At 42.3% G+C, this 20,156-nt stretch overlaps 1 protein-coding gene across 8 annotated transcripts; it reads left to right on the plus strand.

Moving 5' to 3' along the window:
- The first annotated feature begins 862 nt into the window (after positions 1-862).
- On the plus strand, positions 863-19,257 carry LOC135255544 (basic helix-loop-helix ARNT-like protein 1). Of its 8 annotated transcripts, none has more exons than XM_064336861.1 (20): positions 863-1,015; positions 4,472-4,613; positions 7,423-7,497; positions 7,899-8,046; positions 8,332-8,352; positions 9,678-9,716; positions 10,221-10,256; positions 10,795-10,952; positions 11,448-11,527; positions 11,741-11,833; positions 11,985-12,102; positions 12,772-12,921; positions 13,679-13,925; positions 15,210-15,316; positions 15,783-15,933; positions 16,767-16,855; positions 17,323-17,431; positions 17,791-17,884; positions 18,370-18,463; positions 18,566-19,257. In XM_064336861.1, exons 4-20 carry the CDS (start codon positions 7,907-7,909, stop codon positions 18,721-18,723), a joined length of 1,884 nt encoding a protein of 627 aa, XP_064192931.1. In that variant the 5' UTR covers positions 863-1,015; positions 4,472-4,613; positions 7,423-7,497; positions 7,899-7,906; the 3' UTR covers positions 18,724-19,257. The 8 variants fall into 8 exon arrangements, with proteins under 8 accessions (XP_064192931.1, XP_064192934.1, XP_064192937.1 ...); XM_064336864.1 differs by having other exon boundaries at positions 4,472-4,546; XM_064336860.1 differs by lacking the exon at positions 863-1,015 and adding an exon at positions 1,120-1,268.
- The last annotated feature ends 899 nt before the right edge of the window (positions 19,258-20,156 follow it).

The raw sequence follows: 20,156 nt of genomic DNA on the forward strand, positions 1-20,156 counted from the left end.
TACATATAAATACAATTGAATTTGATATTGGTGTGGCTTATAAAACATTAAGAAATGGTCAATGCAATGCTATTTGCCAAAAATAAAATAAAAATGTTGATTTACCTTGGATTTCTACATTGAATCCAATTGGCAGAAAGCTCAGTAGCGACTTGTTCCAATTACTTCCTAGTCTTCTCTGCCTGGCCCCTGCTACCCTCTCCAATTCCTAGGTATACTCTGTGGTCGCTATCATCATTGTGCCCATTGCTGTGACTGAATTTGTATTGAACTTTGACCGCATCACTGACTCAATTGTCATGACAATATTTATATAGTCAAGAACATTCTCATCTCCTGCAATTTTGCAGTGAAGTGTATCAACTTGCCTAACCAAGAACTTGGTTGAGAATCAAGGGTGACTGTTCCTTTACAGTCAGGGCCCTGTGGCCCTGACCTTATTATTATTAAGAAGAAGAATCCTAGCAGAAAAAATACAGGTCCTATATTGGACTTTTGGTGAATTATGATTTCATTTTACTTTATTGTGTATTTCAATATTCTCATCTTTTTCAGTGCAGTCTATGTTTTGGTGTAATTTTACCATCATGTGTTATTTTGGTTTTTGTTATCCTCTTTTTTGTATTTGTTTTGGAAAGCGCTTTGAGCACTATATAAATGAAGTTATTATAATTTTTACTTCGCATACTTGACCCCCTAACTATGCTCAGCACAATATAAAAACCTTTGTACGTCTGATCTTTTCAGGAATGTGAGAAAGGTTTTTGTATAATCATCGAAGTGAATGTTCATTCAACATTCCACTTAAGTCAGTAAAATAAGCATAACCGGGTCACACGGTTTCGTAACTAAGATGTCCGTTGAGTTTGGGTGTGCACCGCAGGCTATATAAAGGACTCGTATTTAGTCATAGCGATTCGAGGAGTAGCCTATCGTTGCGCAACCACGAGGGCTTCTTCATTAGTCTTTCTATATTGCCATTGGATGGAGGCGTGTTCAACTACGGAGTCAGCAAGTACGCACACAGTGAATTTCATTGGATTTTTTGTTTTGACCGTCGCTATTTCCACTGGTTACTTGGTTCCGGTGTGTGTGTGTCTGATTGGCTATCAGATTTACGTAGGCTGTTCCAGAGACGCAATTGGCTGAAAAAGTAGGTTAGTGGTGCGATAGACAACACAGAACAGAAAAAAGTAGGTCATAACCTGCAGCTGTAAATCACATTATTTATTAGATAGGGTTTACACGTGGTTTCCCACCTTTCCCGCGTAAGTAGGCTTTTCTGAATTGTGTTTGTCAATGGTAGCCTTTAACTGTAAATTGTTTTAAGATGTTGTGTTATATTTTGTCGTGCTTTCAGTAACTCCCTAGCTACAAACCTTTACTGCCGTCTTTTGCTCGAGAGGAGGGGCAGCCCATGACTGTACTACATAACTTTTAAAGGCGTAGGGCAGGATTTAATGTCAATAAATAATCGGGTTTGGAATTTTATCCCGATCAAGACCACGCACCAGGATAGTCGGTAGGCTACTGTCTTTTTTTTTTTACAACGATTTGACAGTGTCACTGTAAAGTAATGTTGATGTTCGAAATGGTCTGTGTAAATCGTGTAAAGCGGCTGTTTTCAGCAAGGTTAAGTGTTGCTTAAACAAATAAGGAAGTATTATTCTAATTTCAGTGTAGTCTATATTTAGCTAGATTTCTGTTTCAGTTAATGATATTTTGCTAGTTTACAAATGTCGTAGGTATTTGACAGCTGTCAGTTTAACTGGATGAAACGGTGTATCATGGTGTATTGAAACCTTAATCGTTCACAACCTCTTGCCAAGGCAATACGCTGTCCTTGGTGTTAAAGCTATTATTCTTCATGGGATGATTTTTTTTTTCTTCAAGTGTTTTACTCAGACGTCTCGTGTAGGCTACAATGAGAATTTCGGAGAACCAGAAATCGCTGGCTATACTAAAATAATCTGTAAGGCAATGCGCAGAAAATTGTATTCCAGTCGTAAATTATATGCATGACACGTTCTGGTGCAGATGTGGGTATACCAGTCTGAGGAACAGAAAACACAGCTGTTATTTAAAGACGAATGTGCCAACATACACAGACTCTTAAATGAAAACAGAAGCCTGAAGTCGGTAGCTTAGTGCTGATTCGCTGCTCTGCATGAAACAAGGATAATAAGAATACAAAGTTCATGGAGATGGACGCATTTTTAAACCATCTTACTAGCGATTCTGACACATGTAACGTAATTTTGTTTTTAGAAAGAGATGCAGGAAATGAAACATCCACATATGTAGCCTACTTTTTGCTACCTCTCTAACAAAAGTCACGTTTCAAAAATGTAATTGATAATAATCTATACAAAAATGTAAAAGTAGATCTCACTTCATATAATGGTTAGACTGCATGTTCCAAAGTAGGCCTACAAGACACCAAACATTTTGTCACATTTTCCTGAAATACTGCAATTTTACAACATGCACACTAGACCGTGTTGTGTTTTAATTTTATTTGAAGGGTCTGTAAATGTTGGCTAGTTAACCAGTTGTGGTAAAAGGCCAATGTACACGAACAAGTAGGGTAGAGAAATTAAGAAATGCTTTCCCCTATACGTAATAGTTTCAGTTTTAGTCTGAAATGTTACATGTGTGCCTTTGGGGATTCTTGTGCCTTGTACATAGCCTAATTGCCAAAATGGCTTCAGGTAGTTATTTATTTTTGTCCAGGTTAATCTCCCAGAGTACTAGCCTACCTTGTCAGGCTCAGCAGGAAATTTTAAGGCACATATACATTTGCTGGCGTGTTGGCCAGCCGGGACCTTGTGCAGATTTCTGCTCCCTCACTGTGTGCGCATCATCATCCCCTTAGCCATTAGTCATTGGAGGAACTGAATCTCTCTCTCCTCTCTCTCTCTCTTTTTACATAACGTTTGAATTTTCTGCCCAGAAATGCAGCCCGACGTGCCAAGTGGTTCAAATTTCTTAGAGAAAATCTAAAATGGAGTGGATTTTTTTTGGAAAATTAATTTTGTTCATAGGCTGAAGAGCAATCCTCTCTTGTTCTGTTATGTGCTTGTGGTCAGTTTGTAAAGAAAAATCAAGACATGACATAGTAGAGTGTGTCTCAGCTAAAGCAAATGTGTTGACTAGTTTCCAGTGCACTCATCTATATTTTAATCACACTAAAAGGTGAAACTGCGGAACTCGCTGCAGAATGAGGGTACTGGCGCCGGAAAGGTTGACCCAGTTTGAAGTTTGGTGTATTGCTGCGCAGTACAAGGCTCTGTTTCTCCCCCGGCACTCCCCTGGTTTTGAGTCCCACTCTCTTAATGAATCGGAAAAAACGAGGTTAGAAATTTTGAGGAATGATTCCAGGCTAGCGGTGAATAGTGTTTCCATACGGAAAGCTTTCATGGAATAACAAAAAGAGAAGGATTGATGTCCATGCACTCAAACCATATTTAAAGATAGAAATGAAGAACGCCACAGAGAAATCTGATCCTGTTATGCGTTTGACATGGAATACGGTGCTTATGTATTGTATGGATTACCTGTTTTCCTTGTGACATGTATGGGTGCTGCCTCTCCTCTGAGGTTTTCACATTGTGAGCCCTGGTTATCACCATGCAGGCTGACACTGTGACCACCAGTCCTTCCTGTTGGCCTGCCTTAAACCAACAAATCACCTGTTAATCTTAACTGCTACCCTACTTCACATCAACATTTAAACTTTCCCGTTAGCCTACTTCAGATCCGCACGTTAACTGCCAATCTCTCGTTAGCCTACCTCAATCCGACCCATCAGCATTTCATCTTTCCTTTTTGCCTACCTTTATTCTTTATACTTTTTTTTGTTAGCCATGATAGTACAACCCCAAGCAGGCCAGTGACTCTAAATCAGTTGGCTCCAAATTTTTATTGGATTCAAGTCGGCAGTTTTGTCAAGAATGGTCTGTTAAAAACTCTACACAGCAGGATTCCTGAGTCGGGTTGCTGTGCCCAAACTGCTCATTACATGTGCATGTTCAGTGAGCATGGTGGTCCAAAGGGCATCTGTAATAGACTACCATGCAATGGAGAAATATGATATACAGTGTTATGAAATGAAATAATAATTTTAAAAATGTGCTTTGTGACAAACGTGCAATAATAGAGGAAAAAAGGAAGGGGCTGTTGTGGGACTGTAGTCAGATGAATCATCCTTTGCCATGTTATTGACAAAGGGACACTTAGAAATGGCACACACACCTAATGACGCCTACAGTTCTGAATGCTTTGTTGCAATAATCAAGGTGCAGCCAGGTTTGTAATGATGAGAGATATATTTTGCTGACTTGCATTGGGTGCAAGGTCAGTGTTGTTGGTTCAGTGGTGTTAGGGGTGATACTGATGGTGGACACAACAAGGCAGTAGGCTACTGCTTGTCATTCGAGCTTCACGTGTCCATCACTACTTGTCTCCCCAGATCCCTGCCTGTCTTCTCATCCCAGAAGAAAACTCTGGATCAAAAACAGGAACACTGCCTTTCTGGTTTCTACAGGTGTGTGCCACAAGCCATAAGAACATTCTTCCCACACCCTGCCACTGTTCTGCTACAACTGGGAAAGGTGATGATAAACAGTCTTGTATTCCCTGTGTTTGCACTCTGGAGTGTAAGAGAAAGCCCAGTTGGCTAGTAGGTTGTTTGGTATCTAGGTGAACGTTCTAAAGATTGCACAGTCACATTGTAATTTTTAAAAATAAGTATAAAGAAGCATTTGTGCTTTTTGCTGTCTGCGTAATCTCTCTAGGTATTTGTCTCTTTAAGTAAAATTCAGTAACAGTCATGTACAGGCCTACGCAAAGTTCAAAGCTACTCTCTGTGCTAGTGACGTTTACTACTTATCACACACACATTCGCTGGCACACATTATTGAGGCAAGGGCACTGACATGTTCAAAAAGGAAATCTCAGCTGCACCTTTAAGAAGCGAGCATTTTGCATCCTGTAGGCATAGGGAGAGATTGCCAGGTCTGATCCACAAATGAACACCCTATAGAAGATGCAGTACAGATGTGGTGCAAATCTGTGGCACGAAAGTTTACCACATGAGATAACTCTGAGGCAGAAGGGATAACAGAGCGTTGCGTGTGTTGTGTCTTTGATCAAAGGTGTAGCTTCCTGTAGTCAGAAACACCCTGAGGTTTGTTTGAAGCACCGTTATCTCAAAGCATTGAAGACATTGGTTTCGTACTTCCTGAGTTTAAAGAATAAAAATGAAATTAACAGCATCCAAGCAAACTGTTTTTGGGGTGGCAGAATATTAGGTGCTGTTCAGTGGGCAAGGATTCGGCTGACCTACTTTCACCCTGACCTGAATTCTCTCTCTCGCTCTTTCTCTCTCGCTCTCTCTCTCTCTCTCTCTCTCTCTCTCTCTCTCTTCTCTCTCTCTCTCTCACACACACACACACACAGACACGCACACAAAGTGAGGCTCAAGTGGTGAAGACAGTGGCTGGGTGTGTGACTGTACAGAGAAAGGGAATGAGCAGTGGCATGCTTTTGCATGTGGTATATGGGCAGAGCCAGTGTTGTGTTGTAGCTGAGTAAGTGGCCTAGTGGTAGGGAAGAGGGGTGGTAGTTGGTGAAATGGGGGTACTCTGGGTAAGTGCAGGTGCTTGCCCTCTACATTACACTGCAGGACTCATTTTCAGCCGGGGGGGGGACATGGGCTTGGCATCCTGAAGACCAGAGCACCACTAATTAGCTGATCAGACCGCCCAATTGTTTTGTGTGTGTGTGTGCTTGTGTATATGTATTCTCCTGCTTCTGTGTACCCCACGATATGTATCCCATTGGGAATGTTTATATTCAAGTGGATGTGTGCACAATTAGTATAGTTATGAGAATATCAATAAAAACCAAGAGATATGTCTGCCTGGGTATCTGCATTATGGTTCAGGTTATTACAGTTAATGAACCAAACCACACGGGCACGTAGACTGTGTTTAGGCTACTGCATTAAGCTTCCATGATTCACCTTTGTTCAGACATGTGATTGCGCATGAATATAGTGATGTCATATAGCCTAGACCTAAGCAGGGGAGGAAGGAGCAGCATAAAAACAGACCCATGTAGAACCATGGAAGGAATTAGTTCTGGTTTGGTTGGAGAATCGGGGATGCCACCGTCATTTTTAATGGTAGTGGTGATTCTTAAGGGTATTTTTTGAGGTTCAAATAAAAGATAAGAAAGTGACTGTTTACTTTGATTCACTCATCTATTGATTCCTTTTTGAAAAGCACTTTATGGAGCCAGTGTAAATGTGGCATCCAGAAGGACCTCTCGTAAGACAGAGAAATTGAGAAGGACATTGTTTTTCGGCATTTGGTGAAAGGTTTCCCATAGAAACGCGATTTTTGAGTAAAATGAGGTTCAGAGAACATGATCTGGGAGCGAGAGACCCTTTCAAAAACAAGGCAACTTGGCCTTATCACTGCAAAACCAGAGTCTTGTTTTTAGTAACAGGACTGAAAATACATGTTTAGCTAAAGCCTTTTTCCTGCTGATTCAGTTTCATTAAATGAAGTAGGTAACCCAATCCTTTGAACATATGGCTTTTCAGCAGCTTTTATCCCATTGCCTTCAGATGGGCAGAAGGCCACACTTATCCTTAGCTTTGGCCTAATAAATAGGCCTATAGCAAATAGAAAATCATTGGTATATTTTTTAAAAATGTGTATGTTCTTTTTTTTTTTTATCATTGCAGTGTTGTAAAGTTCTTGTGCAGCTACATATTGTAAAAGATTTATAACCCAACGACTAATAAAGTTGACTCAGTCCTCCACACAATTAAACCATAAAGCTGTGTTGGTAAATCAGAAAAACAATTTTCCCTGTTCCTTTTTCCGGTTCCCATTCTTGTGGATTTTTGGAGATGTGAGGTTTTTTTTTGTGACACCAACTTTTAAATTTTAGTTAGAATTTGGGCCCGCTTAACTTGCCAAATTGTGTAAGGTGGAGAAAATAAAAGGCATGTATTTGTATGTTGATGTTAAGTACGAATGTTGGTGGAATCCAGGCCTTCCACGTCTCCTTGATGTGTTTGCTTCCTGTAAATCTTCAGCAAACTGAGCACTGACACATCGAGCTGCAGAAATAATGCATGAGTCACAGCATGACAACCTGATCCACAGTCCTCCCTGCAGCCCCAGCTGGGAGGCCAATATCTCCCATGTAGGTAGAATTGCTTATGCAAGATCCGTTTAGGTAGCTTCTTTATGCAAGACCAGTTAATGTTACCGGTAGATGTATTCTTGGATCATATTGCAGAGTAGGAAATCGGCAGTATTTGCTGGGTTACGACATGCTGGTTACCTAAGCAGGCCATTAAGGTTCAGGCTAAAAGCCTGACCCGTGCCCTGGCTTCCTTTCCAGACTGGAGAACCTGGGAACAGACGGACTGTTCTCAAAGAGATGCTTTGAGAAGAACCGCCTGAACGAACATTTGTGGTGAGTGTCCAAACCTGCAGGCTCTCAGTTTAGTGATATCTGAAAAGCATAGTGTAGATTTTATTAATTGCATAATTTATGATGATGATGACACTGGTGATCATGGTTATTACGATGGTTTCTGTTAGCATAAACTGTTTGTTTCTACAGTTACTGCTATAGACAGCACTGCAGCAAATAATTTTGCATTTCAGGGAAAAATACACTAGTTATTATATATGTAAACTATCACATATGTCTACAGTATAGTTACTGTATGCTGTACATAAACTACTATGTAAAGCTACGGTATAGCTACTAGACGCTAATATATGTAGGCTATGTATACCTAATGGCTTTATATTTTCAGTAACTCAGTGGACCAGGATATATACAGTATTGTATGTTCCTTGCTGCCGTAGGTGAACTGATGGCAGACCAAAGAATGGACATTTCTTCAACGATGAATGAGTTCATGTCCCCCGGAGCCACCAGCCTGATCAGCAGCTCCATCAGCGCTTCAGGCATCGATTACACGCGCAAGAGGAAGGGCAGCTCCACAGACTATCAGTAAGCCCCCTGCCCTACTGACACAGCCTTTCAGATACCGATCTTCACAGAGGGATGCCACAATGCATGACTTCCTTTAATATGACATCCATCATTACAGCAAATATTTTCTTACCCTGTATTCTTGAACATAATGCCATAATCAGCTTTTGATTATTGCACAATTATGACCTGAATGGAATATGTGTTCTATTACATGGCAATTAGGATTTACATTGCTGTTGACACATTGACCTCTACGTGCCTGCTGAAACCATTAACCAGTCAATGTCCTTGCTTTTTCAGAATTGATGGATTTCCTTTTGAGTGAGTATTAAGAAAAGTGTTTATTCATTTTAGAAATTTTTAATGTAAGCAATGTATCACTTTCCAGACTCTAGAGTATTAAAGCAAAAAACATTTCCTTATATCTTTCTTTCCTTACAATAACCAACATGGCCAAAGACTTTGAAAACGCCTTCATTTTTGTGCTTTTACATGCTATAGTACCTTTTTAGTTATGCTGCAGAGAATCTCAGAAGATATTGGAATTAAAGCATCATTCGATTATACCTGCAACTACAATTTTATAAGTCACCTATTCCTTCAATGTAAATAGAATTATGATTCCTACTGAATATTAATTAGGTTTTTGAACTTTATTTTTGACCCCGAGGTCCGCAGATCCTGTTTGTTACTGTAAGATAAATTTGTAATTATATGTTTGTTCCTTGCTAATATACCAGTACACGTGAGTCACTGTGAAAGAGAGCTTTGTCAGGGTTTGATATGAATACACCTACACTAACTGCTGGTCAGGTCCCTGGGTAGCATAGTCAAGTGCCCTAAGGAAATGTATTGTATAAGATAATCTTAAATCAGATTTTTATATTTACTGCAGTAAGCGATGGAATCCCCAGCAGGCATGAACAGGGTCCCACTAAAGTTATATGTTATTCATATATATGAAGCAGGAGGTCTCATTGATGTTATCTCTTTCGCAAGTGAGAGCTGGGGGAAAAATTGACTGAATATTCAGTCTGAAATGAGGTCAATTCCCTTCTGTACCTGTGTTGCTGCTTTGCCTTGTATCCTTTTTAGCTCCCCTGGAGTCTTAACACGATATCACATTGCAGTAATTGGCGCAAACCCAGAATGAGTTAGATATCACACACATAAATGCTTTTTTATGTGGGATGCATAGAGCAGAAGCACTACACAGAAGGGTAACTGACTTAACTGTTTAATAAGTGCTTGGGTCAAATGAGTTGTTAGTATATTAGTAATGATAGTTTGATCAGCTTACCACCAGCTTAAGATCGGTGTCTATCTGCTTTGTTACAACATGCTAGGTATTGACTTTCCTCAGAGCAGGTGGAATTGCTTGCCTGGTTCCATTCTTTTCAGGACACTGGCTTATCATTGTCATTGTCAGTTTTATTTGACGGCAGTTTATGGTGTGCCGATTTTTATTTCAAAATGTGCAGGATTTTACATGCTTATAGTGATAGGTAGTGATTGTGCTACTGTAACATGCTTCGTCTTGCCCTGGATATAAATTATTAACTGTAATGTGCGTTGGTTTTAAAAATTGCATTCTGTGTTATCTTTACATTTCTTGCAAGTAACTCGTTATTTTTCTTCTTTTGAAGGGATAGCATGGACACAGATAAGGATAAACAACTTGGAAGGTAAACTCAAAAACTGAATATGGATCAGTGCGATTGCAGTAGATCTGCACATTATAGCTGGCATTAAATACCAGAAATGAGTCTTTAATTCTGATGCGTGGTTGTGTAAGAACTTATTAAACCAACAGTGAAAAACTGATGGCTGCGATGCAATGGGTTGTATAAGGAAGAATTTTCTTTACATAAGACGTGTCCTTATCTTAAATCAGAAACCAGTTTCTGTTGGATGTTTGTGTTTCAGCATTGTTATTTTGCTTCAGGATCAGTGTTCCTGGCTGTTCTGTTCTCATGCCCTTGTTGCTCTTGTTATATCCAGTTCATGTATCTTGTAGTTGCCCTGTTAGGTTTCTCTGGATAAGAACATTCTCTGAATAAATAATATTGCAACAACAATCTACCGTATACAAACCCTGTCTTACTTGAAGTACCTCTTTCCTAAAGTCTTATGCACTGTATGGGAAAGACTTTTGCCCCTGAACATCTCTCTCTCCCCCCTCTCCACAGGGACTGTGACCAGCCTGGCCGGATTAAGAATGCCAGGTATTGGACACTTTTCTCTCAGGGAATATCGGGTCTCTTCCTCTACTTTTTTATAATTTCTCCCCTTTTTCCCCTTCTTATTTTGGATTTTAAATCATGCTTCTGGAATCAGAGCATGTGCCACAAATCAGTGACTACTGTCCACACCCCAGGCCACACAGTCCTACAGGAGAAAGTTAGCACTGACAGGAGGAGAGACATATCTCTCACTCATGGCTATTAGCACCTGCTGAGTAGCAGGGGTGCTCATGTAGACTCAAATTCACCATATCCCTATATCTTAAGCAAAATATTTCCATAGTTACAGAATTTGTGTATCTCCTCTACGGATGTGGTACTCTTTCACTATGGGTCACCTACTTGCAGGATTCTTTACTTTGGTCTTTATGGCTGTGAGTTTTCATTCTCAGTAATGGAAGTGTCTTGTTTACACTGGGACTGGGAAACACTTGTTCTTGTGTGCATTCTCTGCAAACGCATCAGCTGCACATTTGGAGGGTAGGGTTCAGTCCCATTTTCGCTATTTGTTTTGCGACAGGGAGGCCCACAGCCAGATCGAGAAGCGGAGGCGGGACAAGATGAACAGCTTCATCGATGAGCTGGCGTCGCTGGTGCCCACCTGCAATGCCATGTCCCGCAAGCTGGACAAGCTGACCGTGCTGCGCATGGCTGTGCAGCACATGAAGACGCTACGAGGTGAGAGTCGGCCGTCGGTATCCTAGCAACAACCCAGGGTGCCTACGGACAGGAAAATGTATCCGGCAGAAGGCTTACACCTCACTGCGTATGCGTACGGTGGGGGTATAGTGAGTGGGCAGCACAGAGGGTGGGAAGATAGCCTGTGAGCTATATTAGTCGCTTTCATTTTGTTCTGTAGGAAAACCCACCTACCTCAGGGGACTGGTTAAGCTTGAAGGCTCTGTGGTTTTTCAGCTCGGACTACAGCAACTGGATCTAGCTGTGCTGTGTTCTTATGGTCATCACTGCCATTTGCCATTGGATTGCCCCCACTGAAACTCATGATATCTGCTGATTTTTTTAGTGTTCATGAATGTGTCTGTGTGTAGGGTCCCTAAAAACTCATTTCTGTGTTTTTCATGTTTGTGTAGGAAATTAAACATTTTTGAAAGTAATAGGATTGCAGCTGACGTGTTTAAGCTGGAGTAAGAAATGCACAATTTATTTTCTCAGGAGCTGCAAACCCATACACAGAGGCAAACTACAAACCAGCTTTCCTTTCAGACGATGAGCTGAAGCATTTAATATTAAGGGTAGGTTTGCTGTAATGGCTTTGTGTGTGTGCGTGTGCATGTGTGTGTGCATGCATGTGTGTGCATGCGTGTGTGTGCATGCGTTCGTGTGCGTGTGTATGTGTGTGTGCGTGTGTATTAAGTGTATATGTGTATATTTAACCCTGCTTCATGGCTTGGCAGGAAGTTAAGATAACGCATGTGTACATGACACCCTCTCTCTTCTCCCAACAGGCTGCTGACGGCTTTCTGTTTGTCGTTGGCTGCGACCGTGGGAAGATTCTCTTCGTGTCGGAGTCGGTCTATAAAATCCTCAACTACAGCCAAGTACGCCCCGTCCCAAGGCTACAAACACCCGTTTTTATGTTCTCATAATTAGTTTCTCAAATAATAGTGAAAACATATAATGTACAGAAGTGTGAATTATGTCATTTTTTTATTATGTTATTTATACTTCTCTCTCACTCTCTCTCTCCAGAATGATTTGATTGGACAGAGTCTGTTTGACTATCTGCATCCGAAAGACATTGCCAAAGTCAAGGAGCAGTTGTCCTCATCAGACACAGCACCACGAGAACGACTCATTGATGCCAAAAGTAAAGGCCCCTTAGAGTAGTAATGCCAGTAATTATGCAACTGTGGTAATAGAGTAAGAGTGTAAGAGTAGTGAGCAATAATGTAACAGTGTAAGAGAAGTAGCGGCAGTGAAGATATTAAGGGTATAACCGTAATATGGACAATAATTTAACAGTGGTAAAACATATTTTAAAAACTGAATTGTGGATTAGCTTGGTTGAAGAATATCCATAAATGTGTGGTTGAACATTCCAACACAGCACTGTTCCCTTTTCATCAGTTTGTCATCAGTGAGGATTTTTTTCTTAGTTTTCAATGACAATTTAAGTACTGTTATTATGAAAATAAGTGGTGCAGTTTTACTCTGTCCTAAATATGGTCAGTAAATGTTCTTCATGTATTAAATTACAACTGATTTAAAAAACATAAAGGAACACATGTTTTTGCTTTTAGCTTTTCCCTTCTGTCCCCCCAAAAATCCAAAGCTATCAACAGCTTAGAAATGAAGGTTTTCACTGAACGATGGATTTGGAGAACTATTACACCCCTAGTAACAATACAACAGTAGTAATGGTGGTAATAATATGAGTGTAGGCATGGCAGTGGCTGTGTAAAGGCGATAGTGGTGTAACAGTGATAATGGAAGCTGCAGTGCATGGTGATAACGGCGTGCTGTACTTTGTCTGAAGCTGGTCTTCCCGTGAAGACGGACATCGCCCCCAGCCCGTCCAGGCTGTGCTCGGGGGCCCGGCGCTCCTTCTTCTGCAGGATGAAGTGCAACAAGCCCTCCGTGAAGGTGGAGGACAAGGAGTTCCCCTCCACCTGCTCCAAAAAGAAAGGTACCTACCCCTCTCCCCCCCCCCCCCATGCTGTTTATGCTGCTTGACCCATATCGCAGCTTGGAGATTTTATTACAAGTGTACTACTGGAGACTTATTCCTATAGCAGTACATGCAGTACATATACATAATTCCTAATGTGTGACATGAGTGACACATCTAATATAGCTATGTACACCTGATATTTACATCATTTATAATGTGACACAAGTGACACATCTAATATAGCTATGTACACCTGCTATTTACATCATTTATAATGTGACACAAGTGACACATCTAATATAGCTATGTACACCTGCTATTTACATCATTTATAATGTGACACAAGTGACGCATCAAATATAGCTATGTAATGTACTTCATCCCTAATGTGTGAGACTAGTGACACATTAAATATAAGCCATCTTTTGCATTGAGAATCTGAGCTCAACAGATCATTAAAAGCAGCAGTTTATTATTTATTATTGTATGATTTAGCAAGTTCATATGAATTTCAATGCACATTTAAATCATGTGATGGCCTATGACCTATGAAGCGTAGTTTTACTTGGGGACTTGTGAAGTGTGTACATGTTTGTGAAAGGGTTAATAATGAATAATTTTGTTGGGAACAGAACTATTCATCATTAAATAATTTTTACTAGTCTGGCGGATGTTAAGTGGTGGCGGACATTTGCTGTGATGCGCAGGCCTTTTGCTGACAGTGGGGGAACGTGTGTGTGTTTTTGTTTTTTTTCCCCCTCCAAAATGATAGCTGACCGCAAGAGCTTCTGCACCATCCACAGCACAGGATACCTGAAGAGCTGGCCGCCCACCAAGATGGGGCTGGACGAGGACAGCGAGCCCGACAACGAGGGCTGCAACCTCAGCTGCCTGGTGGCCATCGGCCGGCTCCACCCCCACATCCTCCCCCAGCCCACCCACGGCGACATCCGCGTCAAGCCCACCGAGTACGTCTCGCGGCACGCCATCGACGGCAAGTTCGTCTTCGTCGATCAGAGGTGAGGGGACTCGTCGAACAGTGCTTCTCTCTGAATTTATGGGAAGACCCATTTTTGGTGGCTTTCTTGGCACCTTCAGAGATCTGGTGTATTGTTTTGTATATTGTATTTATGTAGTGCTTCATATATGTGATTGGAAAGCAGTCTGTTGGTAAAGTATTGGGTAGCCTTATCATATATCAGTTAAGTTTGGAACATACACCCCAATGATGAGTTGCAGTGGAGCATTGGACTAAACAAATGAGGAATGAGCTTTACGCAAGCACAGTCTTAACACCAAAGTTATATATGGATTAGCAAACCGACATTTTGACTGGGATAACGATTGGGGAGATCATGAGAGCAACATAAACTTAAGCATCGCACCAGCAGGCGCATACTGTCTCCCCCTGATGCTCTGTGACCTGGCCCCAGCTAAGGGTGGTTTGAGTCGTGGCCTCTCAGCGGAATTAACAGGCTTAGTTTTGAGACCCGTGGATATAGCGGTGCGAGTGGATGAGCCTGGAACCTGGAGAGAATCTAGGCTTTGGCCTGGGCACCATCCTCAGCCTCCTTAGCCGTCTGGCTTTGGAATTAGAGCCGCAGCTTGTGTGTGGGAGAGATCTTCCAATTTTAGCCCTGGCCCAAGCTCCCCGTCGTGGGTCCAAGTGGAGCCCCAGCATGAGATTGAATGGGACACACAGGCTAAAAATACCGGGTTACAAAAGCACTCTGCTCCTGTAACACCCCCCCCCCCCCCCCCCCGGGCTGTTCCAGTTAATTCAGCGGGTGGATGTGACACATTTTCGATGAGTCTTTGTAATAACTGTTGATTCAAAGCTTCTAAAAATGAATTATTTTTTTTGAATTCATTCATACCTCTGTGTTTTGGCAAAGCTAAGTCACTTGAATTCCTTGCTCTTGAGTGTTAATCGATTTTTGGTATAGTGGAACTTTTTGGTTTCCCTCCAGACCATCATCTCTCTCTAGCTCAGTGCCAAAACACCTGATTTCATGACCAGTATAAAAGGACTTGGTTGAAGACCATGATTCATTTAAGGCCTTTTCCTCTAGAGCCAAGTGAAGAATTGGTTGTCTTTTTTGAGGGCACTGAGGCTTAGAGTGCTGAGCTAAGTGTCTCTTGTCAAGGAGCTGTGTTGTGAGGTCACGGAGTACGTGGACTGCACCAGCAAAATCATGGAAAAATGTACAAAAATGGAGCTTGTTGCTTTTAATTGTGTCTCATAATGGATTTCCACTCCTCTTGTTTTCTAAAACAACACATGCTTGTGTCTCCACGTTCAGAGCAACTGCGATCCTGGCCTATTTACCCCAAGAGCTGTTGGGGACGTCGTTCTACGAATATTTCCACCAGGATGACATCGGCCACCTGGCTGAATGCCACAGACAAGGTACAGGACCGGAAGAGATCTGTTGGGCTGTTTATGGCATGTGCCGTTCGATAGGACAGTTCCCTTTCCGTTTAACAGCCTTGAGTGGAATATGTGAAATTAGACTAACACACAGGGATACAGTCGAACAAGAAGTGGTTCAAAACGAGAAGAATATTGTTGATGATATCCAAGTATTTGACACAACTAGTGAGAAAGTTACTGAACCAGAAGAGATCAAGATCGGTCGTTAATGTTTCCCTAATTTCTTAGTGGTAAAGCTGATCACTTATGACCCCGAACAGTTCACCTGAACTTCTTCATTAAGCAGTCCTCTGTAAAAAGTGGAGTTTATAAAAATGTACACTATTTAAGCAGGTGGCCTAGCATGAGGGCATTCGTTGGGAAAATTTCATTTTTATTTCACTAAATAAAAGTATGTATGCACACATAGATCTTGTGTGAGCTCACAGCCTGAAATTCTCAGTTCTGCAGATGAGGGAGAAGATCAGCACCAGCTGTTACAAGTTCAAGGTGAAGGATGGCTCCTTCATCACCCTCAGGAGTCGCTGGTTCAGCTTCATGAACCCCTGGACCAAAGAGGTGGAGTACATCGTCTCCACCAACACCGTCGTCTCGTAAGTGTCCTCGTTCCCGCCTCCCAGGGTGGTTCATAGACCTGCTCTCTCTTTCTGGACCAAGCTGAAAAAACTGCTGTAGGACAGGCTGTCTTTCACAGGACTATGAACTTGAGCTCCTGACTCTCTGTGGTCATTTCAGGTCCCATAGCACTTAACTTAACTTCCCAGCCTGGCTCTCTCAGTCTATTCCACCAAATAACTGAGTCAGTAATCGTTCCTCTCCAGCTCTGATGCATGGTGAAGGGCCAGCAGAGGATTTTTACCGCCTTTTTTCCTTTTTATTGCAAGTTACAATTTCTCACAGCTGTATTGCACTGATAAGGGCTATACTTTTCTTAATACAATTTTTCTTCCTCCATAACCTTTTCTTACATTTTTATTTCTCAGTCTTGGTGAGAGTAGCTACCTGTGGCTCACTTGTAGAGCATTGTGCTATCAATTCAAGGGGGACTATATGTACTGAAAAATGTATATATCCGTATACCATATGTTGCTTTGGATAAAAGCGTCTGAAGAAGCGTATATGCTGTACAGGATGAGTGTCAGGAGAAATACTGCAGACCTTTCACTGTACACAAATCACTGTACCGCATTGGTGATTATTATATTCTGGCTGCAGGGTTGTAAAATCAGTATGTATGTGATTTATTGTAGTTCTTTTTTGTTTTATTTTGGTTCCCCCTGCATTATGCATGGGGGGGCTCCCTGTTAACTGTGGCTACAGGGACATGGCTGAGTGGCTGTGAGCTGAATGCTTATTGAGGTGTGAACTAAAGTACACTTTCCTCTCCCCCTCCCTCCCTCCGTCTCTCTCTCTCTCTCTCCTGCAGAGGCAGTGCGCTTGACGGCACTGAGCCGAGCTATCCTCAGCTGACCGCGTCCCCGCAAAGCATGGACAGCGTGCTGACTGCAGGGGACGGTGAGCCGTCCCCCCGAAATCTGTTTCAAACGACTCCGCGCCTGATACGTGTGTGTTGTGACAGCGCATTAGTGCGCTGGTAGTCATTAATGTTTCATACAAAGATGTGAAAGATGGCTGCAACCTTTACCTCAATGGGCATCTTTCACATCTTCGTATAAAACATTAATGACTACCAGGTGCATTAACCTCAATAGGGCTGTGGGGGTTTTTTGTGCGAACTGTCCAATTAAAGAACACTTTCCCTTGAATTACCGGTCGACAGGAAGTGATGCAAAATGACCCACGGCACCAAGGCTATCAGGAGCATAGCTGATGTCATGTTCTACTAAAAACAGGCAGCTGCATATGCTTTGTTAAACAGCATTTACATAAAAAATGCATTTCATTAAAACAGCCAGCTAAATGGCTTCCTAGCTACCTGCAGTTAATTTATGCTCAGGATGACGGGCGTTCTTTTGGCACAGGCACCGGGAAACGGGCTCTCCAGACTGTGCCTGGCATCCCCGGGGGCACACGGGCAGGGGCGGGCAAGATCGGCCGCATGATCGCTGAGGAAGTGATGGAGATCCAGAGGTACGAGAAGCATAGTCCATCCTGCGTCCATCTTAATTACTCTGCTGTCTGTTTATAGTATATTACCTTATTTATCTTTATTTAATCTCAAGATTACCAGTTTAATTCAATATTTAATAACATTTATTATGTTATTGTTGTAAATCTTCTTCACATTATTGTAAATAGTTTAACTTCTTCCTCGGTGATAAGCTGTGTATTCATACTTGGTCAGTAATTCTGCTAGCTAGTAAGTCAACAGTAATCCTGGCCTACATTGATATAGTACATACTGATTAAGTTCAATGTAATAATCGAGCCAGGTGTATATTTGTAAAATGTGAAGCGTAACTGTTTTCAACGGGGTCTCTACCTGGCAGGATTCGGGGTTCATCGCCCTCTAGCTGTGGCTCTAGCCCTCTCAACATCACCAGCACCCCCCCACCAGACACATCCTCCCCAGGGGGCAAGAAGGTGAGGAGCACCTGTCTGTGTGTGTTTGTGTGTGTGTGTGCGTGTGTAATTGCACACACACAGGGTGCATTCATTATTTGATTAACTGTTTTTGATGTCGCTTGGTTCACAGTAGCACCTCTAATGTAACTATCCATTTCTTATGTAGAAGTCTGGTTAAATCAATTAAATTGGTCAATTAATCTATCAACTCAGTCCAAAATGTGTATTTGCTTCATTGTAATATTGGTTTTATTTTGTGTGAAATGTTACGTTATAGTAAGGCTGTCTGGGTGGATTATCATGTACATCACTGTTTTTGCACCAAAAAAAAATATTGCTGTTTGTATTTGCAGAGCCTTATGGTTAGTCACATGGGGGTTTTGAAATGGTTTTAATGAGTTCAGATCGCAAAACTAAATTAAGTTTTTAAATAATTAAGTGAATGACAGATTTCTGTGTGACGTCAGTGACATACTGACCCACTGCCCTGCTTGACCTCACAGATTCAGAATGGTGGAACTCCAGACCTTCCATCTGCAGGCATGATCCCTGGGCCTGACTCCATCGGGTACCCCTACTCCAACAACTCCCTCACCAGTAAGCCTGCCGCCCCGTTTCCTGTTTATAACACAGCTAATGTCCAGCTTTCTTCCCCGCCTGCAAGTCTGAGTTTAAATAATTGTTTTTCTCACGCTGCAGGTGAGAACTCTCACCTGAGCATCAGCATCATGGACGAGCCCGGGTCCAGCAGCCCCAGTCACGACGAGGCCGCCATGGCGGTCATCATGAGCCTGCTGGAGGCTGACGCGGGGCTGGGGGGCCCCGTGGACTTCAGCGACCTGCCCTGGCCCCTGTGAGAGCCCGCCACGCTCTGCCCTGCCAACAGAGGGCGCGCTGGAGAGACCGGACTCAATGGGCTGGGGTGGGAGTCTTGGGATAGGCCGGAGGAAGGACTGGACGCTCTTATTGTGAGAATGAGCAGGACCTGTCCCGGCCTCACAACGGCACTGCCAGCCAAACGAGGAAACTGATAAGCTCTTTAACAGGACTCGCAAAGGATTCTGGGATGGATCGTTTGGCATTTACAGCCCCCTCACAGGCCGGGAGCAGCCAAGCGTCACCGCTTCCGTTACTGACCCAGTTCTCCAGGCTCTCTGGGCAGTTAACGTGCAGCAGGATCACCTGCGGGATGTCATTTTCTTTCACGCGTGCTGTTCTAGTGTTTGAGGTTTTACACACTACACGTCTCCATGTTGAACATTTCCTTCTGAGACTTGTATCATAACACGTTTATTCAATCATGTAAGAAATCTTTTCTCGAAATATATGGTTATTAGTGTATTGTATCGCCACTGAGATATTTTTAAAATAAAATGTACGTTTGTCTCTTATCTACTGTAGTATGTACTTTCAGTGGGTGATTTGGTTTGGCGAAGGGAAGAGCTCAAAAGAGAAATTTTACAGTTGAAGGAGCAGAGCATCATTTAATTAGTTTCGCTCAGTTTCCTCAGCTTGTGTGTGAATCAGGGATTTTTGTGTTCTACTGCCCTCCAGTGGCTGCTTGGTAGACATTTGGAGAGGCAAATGGTAGGCAGTTTCAGAAGCGGCACCAAGAAAATATTTTCAAACATAAGCTAAATGCACCATACTGCCAAATTACATGAAGTATATAGCCTTTTAATGCTTTAGCACCACATATCCGATTTATGATTATTATAAATTTGTATATATTTTTTTTTGGTCGGGTGGGGGTGGGGGCAGGAACCCAGCATGACTACAAAGTAAGTTATAAAATCTCAGGCTACATTTGCACTCTTGAACCTAAAGACATCAGTGTAGCCTGCAGCTATAGTGTCTCATTAAAACAGCCAGCTAATTAGCTTCCAGTAGTGCATTTATATTTGAAGAACCCACAGGGCCAAGTTACTTGAACAGGGCCCTGTTTCACAAAGCAGGATTTAGCTGGATAACTGCACCGAGTAAAACCTGGGACACTCCCAAATCTGGAACATGAACTGCAGTAAAAAAGAAAGGGCTGCTCTGGGTTTTTCTCAGCCCAGTTAACCAGCAATCTCAGTATTCCTGCTTCGTGACATAACCTCCATGGAAAAGGCTACAATGACTCAAAGACAGCTAAGAGGGGAAGAAAGCCCTCACTGAGCTATACTGGAGGCCATATCCCCTATTCTCCCCACCCCCCTCATTTCAACAAGGACTGTTTTCTAATCTGGCCAATCCCAGGGGACAGAGGTGGCTTCCTGTACAGCGGTTGCTAGGAGACAGCACAGTG

The sequence above is a fragment of the Anguilla rostrata genome, chromosome 5, assembly GCF_018555375.3.
Source record: "Anguilla rostrata isolate EN2019 chromosome 5, ASM1855537v3, whole genome shotgun sequence".
Lineage (NCBI taxonomy): Eukaryota > Metazoa > Chordata > Actinopteri > Anguilliformes > Anguillidae > Anguilla > Anguilla rostrata.